Source organism: Scyliorhinus canicula, chromosome 18 (assembly GCF_902713615.1).
Source record: "Scyliorhinus canicula chromosome 18, sScyCan1.1, whole genome shotgun sequence".
Lineage (NCBI taxonomy): Eukaryota > Metazoa > Chordata > Chondrichthyes > Carcharhiniformes > Scyliorhinidae > Scyliorhinus > Scyliorhinus canicula.
In genome coordinates, this window is record NC_052163.1 from 30,089,796 (window position 1) to 30,103,251 (window position 13,456).

General features: G+C 45.6%; 1 protein-coding gene across 6 annotated transcripts in view; it reads right to left on the bottom strand.

Moving 5' to 3' along the window:
* Positions 1 to 13,456, bottom strand: part of ccdc57 (coiled-coil domain containing 57) — a 276,573-nt gene that overhangs the window by 116,115 nt on the left and 147,002 nt on the right. For all 6 annotated transcript variants that reach the window (XM_038776870.1, XM_038776871.1, XM_038776872.1 and 3 more), the window contains one exon: positions 3,425 to 3,583. In XM_038776870.1, coding sequence (XP_038632798.1) covers positions 3,425 to 3,583 — 159 coding nt within the window. The remainder of the gene's footprint in view (positions 1 to 3,424; positions 3,584 to 13,456) is intronic.

The following is a 13,456-nucleotide window of genomic DNA, read 5'->3' on the forward strand; positions in this document are numbered from 1 at the left end:
TCTCACCTGAAGATTCAGTATTCCGGAATATTGAGCGGCCAGTCATGCCCTTCCCTTAGCCATGTCTGTATGATAGCAATAATATCATATTCCCACGTGTTAATCAACACCCTTAGTTCATCAGCCTTACCTGCAAGGCTGCTTGCATTAAAATAAATGCCATCTATCCTTGCCTTATCCCCCCCGTGCTTTAACATGTCTCTCTTTGCACTGCCTTCTAGACTGACTTGGTTACTCGTCTATATTTGGCTGTGCATCACCCCCATACTGTATCTCCTCACCCATCCCCCTGCCAAATTAACTGATGAATTAACCCAGCAACCGATGAATCCACGTTGAACATCATTTGGAGGTAGCACTGAGGGTAGCAAAGTTGCAAAATGTACTTTGGGTGAGGGGACTTCAATGTCCATCACCAAGAGTGACTCGATAGCATCAACACTGATTGAGTTGGTTGCATTTTAATGGACATAGCTGCTAGACCTGGTCTAGGCTTGTTAGATGAAGAGTGCAGGAGGGCATGTCAGGAGCAGCACCAGGCATATCTAAAAAAGAGGTGTCAACCTGGTGAAGCAACGACACAGGATTACTTGTATGCCAAACAACATAAGTAGCAAGTTAAAGGGCTAAGCGATTCCACAACCAACGGATCAGATCTAAGCTCTGCAGCCCTGCCACATGCAGCCACAAAGGGCAGTGAGCAGTTAAACAACTCACTGGAGGGTAATGCTCCACAAATATCCCATCCTTAATGGCAGGGGAGCACAGCACATCAGCGCAAAAGCATTTACTACAATAGTGCCAAGTGGATGATCCATCCCGGCCTTTGCTGGAAGTCCCCAGCATCACAGATGCCAGGCTCCAGTCAATTCGATTCACTCCACATGATATCAAGAAACAGCTGAAGGCACTTGATACTGCAAAGACCAAGTGCTCCAGGACTTGCCATGCCCTTAACCAAGCTATAATACTGGCATCTTCCCGGCAATGTGAAAAATTGCTTAAGTATGTCCTGTACACAAAAAGCAAGATAAATTTAATCCGGCTAATTACCACCCTATCAGTCTTCTCTTGATCATCAGTAAAGTGATGGAAGGGGTCATTAACAGTGCAATCAAGCGGCAGTAATAACCTGCTCATTGACGCTCAGTTTGGGTTCTGCCAGGGTCACTCAGCTGCTGACCTCATTATAGCCTTGGTTCAAACATGGACAAAAGAGTTGAGCTCCAGACGTGAGATGAGAGTGACTACCCTTGACATCAAGGCAGCATTTGACCGAGTAAGGCATCAAGGAACCTCAGAAAAACTGAACTCAATGGGAATCAGGGGTAAAATTCTTCGCTGGTTGAAGCCATACCCAGTACAAAGGAAGAAGGTTGTGGTTGTTGGGGGTCATTTCCGTTGCAAGACATCACTGCAGGAGTTCTTCAAGGTAGTGTCCTAGGCCCAATCATCTTCAGCTGCCTTATCATCCTTACATCCTAAGGTCAGAATGGAGATGTTCGCTGATGATTGCACAACGTTCAGTACTATTTACAATTCCTCAGATACTGAAACAGTCTTTGTCCTAAAGCAGCAAGACCTGGATAATATCCAGGCTTTGGCTAACAAGTGACAAGTAATATTCGTGCCACACAAATGCAAGGCAATAACTTCTGACAAGAGAGAATCCAACCATCATCCCTTGACATACAATGGCACTGACATTGCTCAATCCTCCATTATCAACATACTGGTAACTACCATTGACCAAACCATATAAATATAATGGAATACTCTCTGCTCGCCTAGATGAATGCATCTCCAGCAACACTCAAAAAGCTTGACACCATCCAGAACAAAGCAACCCACGTGATTGGCACCCCATCCATAACCATTTACTCTCTCCACCACCGATACACAGTAGCAGAGGTTTGCTTCATCTATAAGATGAACTGTAGGAACACACCAAGGTTCCTTAGCCAACACCTACAAAGCCCACAACCACTACCTTGTAAAAGGACAAAGGCAGTAGATACATGGGAACACCGTCACCTGAAAGTTCCCCTCTAAGCCACTCACAATCCTGACTTGGAAATATATTGCCTTTCCTTCACTGTCGCTGGGTCAAAATCCTGGAACACCCTCCCTCAAAGCACTGTGGCTATGCCTATACCACGTGGACTGCAGTGGTTCAAAAAGGCAGCTCACCACACCTGCTCAAGGGCTTTATGGATGGGCAATATATGCTGGCTTAGCCAACAAAGCCCACATTCCTTGAATGAATTTTTACAACTCTGAATTGAGGCATCTCAGAGTAGAACATGCTGTATGGAAACAAATTGGAATCTACTGCACTTTCTGCAATTTTCAAGTAGAAATATTTTGTAATGTACTTTTATAGATTTTAATGAATAAAGTATATTTTTTGGAGGAAAAAGATAACTGAATCCTTTTATTTGCCGCCGTTATGACATTCCTAATAAGGATAGCTAACCTGCCTCCCCATTTTCCTTCTCTATCATTCCTAAATACGTTAAACATGTAACGTTTAATTCCCAGTTCCAATTTTTCTACAGACATGCCTCAGTATTCCCCATGTCTGGTTCCTTGAAGTGGGCATCTTCAGGTCTCCTGTTTTATTATGGCCACAGCATGTATTGCTATACAAGCAGCATAACTCATTTTTAAGACAATTTCCCCTCATTTCATGTTTAATCATTTTTAAAAATAGATTAAGGATAGGAATTGAGCACCTGTCATGACCTAGTTATTTACTATGATCTCACGCACATCACTTGAAGACTATGCTTGATCTTAATTACCCACATGCATCCTCATGCAAGTTGGATTAGTAAATATTATACATTTTGTAAAAAAAAGTAAAGTACATACATTTGACATGTATCTAAAGTGTCAGTACGATAACAAAGAGTTGAAGAGCTAGTTGTTCTACTCCCCTATAAATTTAAGTTCTCCCCTGTGCTGTGACTTTGGAAAAGAGATCCACTTCATGACAGGATGTTCTCAAATGTAAATTTTCTCAGTTTATCAGCGTCATTCCATAACTGTTAGCAAGGGTGGAACCGCAGGAGATATGTTTTCCCAGATTATGGGAGGCAACTCATAACCATCCTGAGAAAATCAATCTTGCAACTTCACTAAGACCTCTTAAAAAAGAAAGCCCCAATTAATGGCAGGTGAACTAAAGTGGCAATTTTGAGACTCTTAAATATTGCTACTATTTTAGCTTCTCGGTCACCATTCATCTACTTCAGAAAATCAGTGTACATTTGTATCCTAAAAAGTTCTTAATGAAATTAGCAATGCAAATCCCACGGTGTTTTAGAAAACTCCAGGCCTTATTCCAAAAATAACAATGGATCTGTAGCTTTTCAAGTGAGGATGATGTGCCATTTCTCAACTGATTGGTAATGCAGCTTACTTTTCCACGTCCTCCTTGTGTCTTGCTAACTCAGTTCTCAGCTTTGAATCCTGGTCTTGCAACATTTTAATTTGCATGTCCTTAGTAACGGTCTCCTTGGAGATCTGCGCGATGTGACTATCCCAGCCAGTCTTCACCGTTGAAAGCTCCCCAAATAACCTAGATAAACAGCACAAAAAAAAACAAGAAAATTGTATGCTCGTTTCAAAATAAAATAAATGGCCCCTCTTTCCTGTGAGCTGGAACAGCAGTATTATCCTTCATTATTAAATATGCCACCACATCCAATCAGCGACAACACAAACAATTACAGTAGTATAGGATCATTTTCTGAAACTATTTTCTCTTCATTTTATCTGCATTTAAAAAGTGCACTTCATTAAAATTAATGAATGCTTTTTCTATTCTATTTCATCCTACGATAATACAGTCATGGTTTATTAATAACTGAACAGTTCTGTTGTTTACCAGCTTGCCTAGTAATCTAAACAATTATTCCATCTGTTACAGTGTTCTCTGCTGATTGCGACTTTGAATGTAGAGTTAACAAAGAAGTTTCAGAGAACTCCTTCACAAAGTTAATTTTCCAGGTTACAATCAATGGTCCCAAATGAAATTGACATTTTAGCAGAGTTTGCGTAATTATCTAATCGTAGGAGGACACACAAATTAAAGAAAAGTCTTCTCTGTTAAGTCTCTCATGCAGATTTGGTTTAAAATTGTATCATGTGTTTGTTTTTAAAAGAATTTCCCCTGAAATTCACAAAAAAACAATTTCCTTCTTCTTGGCTCCAAATTTTGTATTTGAGTGAACCAAGTTGAAAACAATGGGTTTGGCAAGTCATATGTGAAGTACCAAAGGCTACTGATTTAAAGAGTCAGTGATAAATGGATCAACTAATTACTCTTGAGCTGCATTTTCTCTTTGTGAGACAGCGACTTGGACTGGTCGAACTCCGCAGGCACCAACAATCAATTATCATTCATCATGTGTAAGCCTGGTCTTCAGCCTTTTCAGGATATATGCCCAGTCCACATCTGACATCCACATACCCAAAATTTCCAACAGAGGTTACCAGATAGTAATCAAGAATGGCAATACCAGCTAATATTTCTTCTCCCTAGCCCAGGGACACAGAGGATAACCATTGTGCTTCCAATACCAAGACAACTGAAGTCAGGTACCTCGGCACAGAAATATAATTGGAATCGGTGGTCATAAAGTCTCAGGAATAATACAGTCTGTTGCATTAACCTATTGAGCCATTGTGGATGGGTACCTTTGACATGTCTCAAAAAAGACCAGGTGCTCATGCAAGAAAAGAGCAGAAAAACTGAAATACTCTAGCTTTCTGCAAATGTATGAATTTCTTCCCAGAATCTGGCAAAGTGTCAGGCTCAGACTGAAAACTCGCATGTAACTCTCCAGTAGCACAGACCAGCGCTGCAGCCCAACAGCCTCCAGACTCCATCCATCATGAAGGTTTGGGGGCTTTCCCCCTGCAATCCTCACCAGTAACCCCCCCCCCCCCCCCAAATATCCTTGCTGGCATAACAACGCCTCGCCATCCGACATTCATCACTAGCATTCCATCCCCCCATACACAAAAGTATAGCTGGCACCGCCCCCCCAACCCACAGTGTCCGCTCTCCCCAATCCCCCCAGCACCAAACATCAATGCACCCTCCTTCCATGGGGGATCGAGTATAAAAGTTCGCAAAATAAAGCTTGCAAAGGCTCGGGCCACAGCTTCACACAGCGAATTACAAAAAAGGTTCTACCCAAAGGGCGGTGGTCCGAGAAGATACTGGTGCCTTCGAGAGTGTGATACAATGCCTAAATACCAAGTCGGAAGTCGACAGAAACAAAGTTTTCAAAACGAAGCCAAAGGCCGCTTCAGAAGATGACTATGAGTTCTGGAGGCAAATGTCTCCTTGAAAAGAAACATGACAGCGATGTCAATGGCTGCTCGTCAAACATCAAACAGAAATGTCGTCCAGAACAACAGAAAACAAGAACGAATGGTCCGAAGAGCAAGACAAACAAGAGTTTGAAAAGCACGGAAAGAAATCAAATAAGCCAAAAAGCAGTGATCTTGAGCGACATACAAAAAACAACTGGCACAGTGTAGCATATCATGGCCTCACAAACAAAAATGATGAACTTTTGGAAATGAAACAATACCATGAGCTAGAAATGAAGCACTAAAACTAGCATAATGCTGGCCCTTAAAAGCAAGAAAAGAAATAAAATGTCTCTCTTTCTAGGTAGCTCCACCATATTTGTTCAAGATGGTCAGTACTCATTTAAGAACCATAATGTGCCATATGTAGCTTACAAGTGGAGCATCATCACATCTAATTAATCCATGGAATCTGTTAAGGTTACTCTTTGAATTTTAGTGAGGAACCAAAAGTATTTTTAGGACCTCCTGCTAGGAAATATATTTGAGCAGGCAGCTTTGATGGGTGAGGAAAGGAGTTTTACTTTGTTAGTCCTAAGTGTTAATTGAACACCTGGAACTATGCCAACTGAATGAACTTGATTGCAAGAAACTCAAACTGCTCTTTGTCTCAAATAATGTAGGCAGCCCTTTCAGGGCGACAGCCAACTTCTTTCAAACACATTTGTTGTTGCTTACTTTCACTCAGTCTTTGGACAACAGGATCAAAAGCTCCTGGGGTTCTGATTTCAGGGAAAGATCGACGAATAAAGCTTCCCGTTGGCCCCACATCTTAACTTAAAGTTTTCACAAAAAGCGTGTTTGTTTTTGCAGGCCATTCTTAAGTGCAGTTGAAAAAGGCAATTTGGCAGAAGGCTGCTCAGGGTGCCAAGCAGCCTGTTTTCTGTATCTTTCAGGGTCTTGGTTTGCTCATGAGCTTTTAGTCTGAGAAACCAGATACAATATTCTTTTCAAAACCTATGCTGCTAAATTTCTTCGTCCGGCTGCTTTCAATTCTTAATATCTGTGTTAACATGGAGATAAATTGAGTTGCAGCACAGGAGATATGATGGTCCCAGGAACAATGCTCAAGTTGAAACTTGTACAGCCTTCTTTGATGTGAACTGCATGTCTGACAGGCTAGAGGTGGGGGGGGGGGGGGGGGGGGGGGGGAGAGTTCATCTCACATTCAGGTTTCTGGACTTCATCGGAGCGATTTTGAGCCCGCGCTTGCCACCTGCGGGATCACCACAACAGGCAGAAATGCCGCGACAAACGAGAGGTGTTTGCCACCATAAAGATTGACTTTTCACAATTTTGGTGCTTTACGGTATACTCATGAGCGTCGTCAGTATTTTTCCCAAATAATTTCCCAAATGAACCATTGCAGAAAGGCCTTGCAGCATTCAACTCAGTTGGCTGGACAGCTGGTTTGTGATGCAGAGTGAGGCCAACAGCACGGGTTCAATTCCCTTACTGGCTGGGGTTATGAAACATTCTCTGCCCTCCCCTGGAACGTTGGCCATTTGAGAAATGGTGATGACCAGTGGGGAAGATGGTTTTCTGCCATCCGGACACAGTGCCCAGTCCATTACTTTGCAGGTGTTTTGCCTGAATGCTTGTGGAGTTGGCTTCAGGAAAGACACTAGCATTTGCTTGACAGTCTACCCATTGAATCAGGAGGATGCAGCAGCAGTGCTTGTGGAATTTCTTTCTTATATGTTGCTGGTACACAGTCCAGGGGCGGGATTCTCCCCTACCCGGCGTGACGGGGGGTCCCGGTGTGACGGGGGGTCCCGGCGTAGGGGAGTGGCGCCAACCACTCCGGGGTCGGGCCTCCTAAAGGTGGGGAATTCTCCCCACCTTTGGGGGCCAGCCCTGCGCCGGAGCGGTTGGCACCAGAAGACTGGCGCAAAAAACCGACGCCCCCGGCAGTGGGGCTGGCTGAAAGGCTTTCGCCGGTCGGCGCATGTGTGATGTGGGTTTCTCTTCCGCTTCCGCCATGGCGGAGGCCGTGGCGGCCGCGGAGGGAGAAAGAGTGCACCCAGGGCACTGGCCCGGAGTCTGAGCGGGGGGCCCCGATCGCGGGCCAGGCCACGTGGGGGCACCCCCCAGGATCCGATTGCCCCCCGCCCCCCCCCACCCCCCAGGACCCCGGGGCCCGCTCGCGCCGCTGATCCTGCCGCCACCAAAGGTGGTTCAAACCTCGGCGGCAGGAGAGGCCTCCCAGCGGCGGGACTTCGGCCCATCTGGGCCGGAGAATCACCGCAGGGGCCTCGCCGATCGGAGTGGCGAGATTCCCGCCCCGCCACTTCCTGGGTGGCGGAGAATCTCTGCCACGGCGGGGACGGGATTTTCGGCGGCCCCAGGCGATTCTCCGACCCCCAGAATTTCGCCCCAGGTCTCACTGCAGGACTAATGTGGTAACAACAATTGCTCTGTACACCAGGGATGGGGTGCTCCACTCCTGTTCACGTACGATGGGTTTGCCGGTGAGAGCGGAAAATATCATGAGGCAGCCTTAGACGTGTTTCACATCAATGTATGAGCAGGACTTAATTGCCCCCTCCTCCTTCAGTGGCAGGCTGCATTTCCCGTCATTCAGTGTGGGGAACATCATTATAACATATTGTTATGGGCCAGGGTTTAGAGAACCCCAAAGTGTATCAACTTTCAATAGATTGTGGTATGGGGAGCACACGGCCCACTCTACAGGTGTGGTACAGCAGAAATGGAAAAGTATTTTTTAAAGCAAAACAATGTTTATTCTATGAACTCAAGTTAACCTTTTTAAAACATACAGTGAACATCTTAGCAACCATCAATTCAAATACAATCCCCAAAGAATGCAACACTAAGTAATCCTTAATAACTTCCCAAACAACATCCAGAAGACAAAAGAAACACCTTTTAACAGAAGCACATTAGGTTTACATTCACTACGGAGAACATTTATAATTCTGAATTTACCAAATGATCAAGAGATAGTCTTTTCATGGCAGAGATCAACAGTACACCTGCTTTGTCTGGCTTCAGCTCCAACACTGAAAACGAAACTAAAACACACCCTGCATCAAACAACCTAAAACGAAAGTAAAAAGCTGACATACAGCCCAGCTCCACCCACACTCTGACATCAGTGATAAACACCCATTTCTTAAAGGTACATTTCTTAAACACCCGTTTCTTAAAAGGTACTCTCACATGACAATAACACCATACTATTATCGGGTCCGTACGCCAGAATCAAACCGCCACATCAAATAATCGGACATGGCAGTGCAAGTCAGGACAGCACGATGTACGATTGGTTTCAAAATGTATGTGGTGAGCAGAACTCAAAGGGTGATTGGAGGTGTGTGCACTCAAGCTGGCACAACCCCGGTCTGCTTTTGGGGTCCTTCTGTGTGACAAGGTTATCCTCCTCGGCCTGAGGAACTGGAGCTAATGGGATCACAGGAAGAGGGCATTTGGATGGGCGGGAAACTCCTGGAGTGTGCACCAGCTCCTCCCTGTGGAAGCCGGAGTGCCCCTGGTTGCTTCCTTAAGAGTGATGGGCAGCTGCAATGAGCTTGAGAAGCCCTGCCCATGCTGGTGTAGACACTGATGAATGCTAGCAAGTGCCTCTTACTTGGGGTGCATCTCTTGCAGCAGTGCATGACAGTAGTCTTACAATAAGGTCTCTACTGCGACCGCCATCCTACCAGTGATGACTCTGGTGTATTGACCTGTCGGTGCAATCACCTCAGATTAAAGACAGATGGAGCTTTGCAGCAGACATCGCTTCTGGATTTTCCCGAGTTTGCCTTTGGGGCTCCAGCAACTGAGGCATGACCGAGTCCAGAGGTTCGCCATCTGACTCAGCAGATTCCTGGCATCCAGCAATCATCCAAGTGCTGGCACCCTTGAGTTCCCCTGCCTTTTCTTGCTGTGGATTATCGTGATGTGCTCACCAGATTGTGACCCTGTGGCTGCCCGAGAACTAGGTCCCACCGAATTGTGTGCCTCTGTGCTGCTGGAAGGTGTGGGTGAGTGCTGTGATGGGATTTCAACGTCGGTATCTGTGAATTCCTTTTCTGTGCTGCTCTCGGGGCTGTAGTCAAGGAGTTGACTCATTGACCTCCTCGTCTGCTTCCCAGATGTGCCTTCAAATGAAAGGTGAGGGCATTAGTGCATGGCAGCGGCCCGAGTGGCAGGACACATCACTCACAGCATGGTCAATCTGATAGATTCTCCAGTGCCGTCCTCACCATCAGCACAGAACTGTCCTCGTTCCCGCCAGCCAGTTGGATGGCTCTGTCTTCAAAGTCTGTCAGGATCTTGAATCCAGCCATCGCTCCACCAATCTGGGGCCACTCTTTTTTTGTTGTGTGCTAGCTTGTCCTGAATGAAGACAGATGGAGAGCGTATAAGCAAGACAGCTGCCTGGCCAGATGATAAGGATGCTTGGCATGTGTGGGTGTTGAGTGGGGCCAAGATGAGGACATGACTCGGAGGGGAGATAAAAGTGTGCATCTGAGAGTGGGCAGTGGTGTCCCTTGAGTTGACATTGAGCGAGATCCCTGTGGATGCATGATGGGTCTGTGGGTATGTGAGTTCAGAGTGATGAGAAGAGGGAGTTATCCTGGCAGAACGGCGGAGATTGTTTATCCTCTATCATCATTGGATGGCTGTCCTCTTCTGCAGGGCGTTGGCACTGACTACCAGAGGTGAGCTGGCAAGATGGATACAGAACTGGCTAGGTCATAGAAGGCAGTGAGTAGCAGTGGAAGGGTGCTTTTCTGATTGGAGGGCTATGACTAGTGGTGTTCCGCAGGGATCAGTGCTGGGGCCTTTGCTGTTCGTAGTATTTGGAGGAAAATATAACTTGTCTGATTAGTAAGTTTGCGGACGACACAAAGGTTGGTGGAATTGCGGATAGCGATGAGGACTGTCCGAGGATACAGCAGGATTTAGATCGTTTGTAGACTTGGGTGGAGAGATGACAGATGGAGTTTAATCCGGATAAATGTGAGGTAATGCATTCTGGAAGGTCTATTACAGGAAGGGAATATACAGTGAATGGTGAATGTTTGACAACAAAGGAATATTGACCGAGAGATCTTGGTGTACAAGTCCACAGGCCACTGAAAGGGACAACACAGGTGGAGAAGGTAATCAAGAAGGCATACGGCATGCTTGCCTTCATTGGCCGGGGCATTGAGTATAAAAATTGGCAAGTCATGTTGCAGTTGTATAGTTAGTTAGGCCACACTTGGAGTATAGTGTTCAATTCTGTTCACCACACTACCAGAAGGACGTGGAGGCTTTAGAGAGGGTTCAGAAGAGATTTCCCAGGCTGTTGCCTGGTATGGAGGGCATTAGCTATGAGGAGAGGTTGAATAAACTCAGTTTGTTCTCATTGGAACGACGAAGGTTGAGGGGTGACCTGATAGAGATCTACAAAATTATGAGGAGCATATACAGGGTGGATAGTCAGCGACTTTTTCCCAGGGTAGATTGGTCAATTATTAGGGGGCATAGGTTTAAGGTTCGAGGGGCAAGGTTTAGAGGAGATGTACGAGGCAGGTTTTTTCACACAGAGGGTAGTCGGTGCCTGGAACTCACTGCCGGAGGAGGTGGTGGAAGCAGGGACGACAGTGACGTTTAATAGGCATCTTGACAAATACATGAATAGGATTGGAATAGAGGGATATGGACCCCGGAAGTGTAGAAGATTTTAGTTTAGACAGGCAGCATGGTCGACACGGGCTTGGAGGGCCAACGGGCCTGTTCCTGTGCTGTACTTTTCTTTGTTCTTTGTTCCACCACCTCCAATGCTGGTTTGGTCACTTTGGATACAGATCTTCACCCACACCATTTGTATACGACTTCGCAGTGGACCCTTTCAATGTCCAGGGATGTGCAGGTTAGGTTATGTGCTTTACGGGGATAGAGCAGGGTGGGCGGGGGAGTGGATATGAGTAGAAGGCTCATTCGAAGGGTCAGTGCAGACCTGATGGGCCGAATGGCCTCCTTCTACATTATGATTCTATTCTATGATTCAATGAGATGATGGATCAGAAGTCACCTGCCAGCGAAACAGCATGGAACACATGCCTACAATTTCTTTCCACAAAGTGCCGCACAATACGGTGGAAAAAGCTGCCATTGTCATCGGCGGGCTCAACGCCGCTTTCCCTGCCTGAAATCAGACTTTGTCAATTTCAGAGACGATTCTATCCTTGGACTTTTGTTGACTTGCGAAAACCTTTGTTGTCAAACATTCACTGCTGTCGTTTGAACTACTTCTTCAGCTATCTAGCACCCCCTGCTAGAAGTGCAAGGGAATGGACCTCATAATCTAATGATGGTTCCCAAAGTCAAACCTACACTTACCATAATGTGTATGTATAAAAATGTGTATGTATAAATAATGACCACTTCTGGGGAATGTAACGGGATAGATAATATTTATAGAACTGTCAGCCACCAAGGATCTTGGGTATTTAAGAGAGGGAAGGGAATGATTCCCAAAATAGGGGGTTTTCCTTACAATCTTTACAGCTGACAGTACAGGTTCATTCCTGTAGCCTGCAGAGGCTGCTGGAATGAAGAGGAAGGAACTAAATAAATGTCACTTGGGCAACATTTAGATGCACTTAGAAAATCAATCGACAGGTGCCAGGGCATGGGAAAGGCATGTTGAGGTAATTGAGGAGTGGGCCAGGGTGTTTGGAGGGGGTGAGTGGAACTAATACCTTCAGAATGCTGAAAAGTGAGAGATGGGTTGTTTGGTGGTGGCATCACACTGGAGGTGTTGGAAATAGTGGAGGCTGGTAGGGTGTAAAATTAGGACAAGGAGAATTTTATCATTGTTCTGGGAGGGATAGGATGTAATGAGAGAAGTGGTAGTGCAGGACATGGAACGGATACTGTCGAGAATCCTGTGACCCACGGTGGGAAGGAGTAACCCTTGGCGGAGGAAACATGAAGCATTGGGACAGAAGGTGACATCATCAGGACGGATGTAAAGGAGATGGAAAAACTGGGAGAACAGAACAGAATTTCACAGAAAGTGGGATGGGAGGAAGTGTAATCAAGGTAGCTGTGGAAATTAGTGGGCTCATTGTGATTACTGGCTGATAACCAATGCCAATATTTAGAGACAGAGAAGTGGAGGAAATCAATAGTCAGAGATGGACAATACAAAACTAAGGTAAGTGGTGAAATTTAAAGCACGCTGGTGAAATTTTCCAGTTCGAGAGAGTGCAGGAAATGACATTAATACAGTCATCAACGTACCAGATTAAGAAGAAAAGGAAGGGGTCCTGAGCAGGACTGAAATAAACGTTCCATATATCCCATAAAAAAGCAGTCCGAACTAAGACTTGTTCAGGCTTCATTTGGAGGGAAAGAATTAAAGATGTTGTTTAGTGTGAGAACAAGTTCAGCCAGGTGGAGCGGCACGCTGGTAGATGGAGACTACTTGAGCCTCTATTGAAGGAGGAAGTAGCGAGCTCTTAGGTCATTCCAGTGGGGACGGATGTGTAGAGACATTGGACATCCACGATGCAAAGAAGATGTTCTGGACTAGGAAACTGGAAACTTAAAATGGCAGAAAATGGTGTGAAATCACAGATGCAGGTTGGAAGAGACTGGGCAAAAAAAGGAGAAAAAACAAAGAGTTGAGATAGGAAGAAATTTGTTTTATGGGACAAGAACAGGTTGAAACAATGGGTCCACCAGGGTGGTCCTTGTAATATCCTGCATGGGACTTTCGGGGTGGGAATGGTTAGCTTCCCCGTGATTTCTGCGGAGGACGAGCTCCATCACCAGAGGCGAGGCAACACTATTGCCCATTGTATAAACAGTTGGCCAATAAGGCCTGGAGAGAAAAACAGGGTAGAGATCTACCGGGCAGTGTATATTGCGAATTGTAAATAAGTCCTCGTTCTTTACTTTATTCGGTGTGGACTCCCGGTGTCCTTATTAAACTGGCGACAAGGATGGGATTGGGCAGTCCTGTCTCATCGGATGAACGATGGCCATGGCCACCCGATCGCCTTTACCTCTCTGATGTTGCCAGTGGCCAAGAGAAAATACGTCC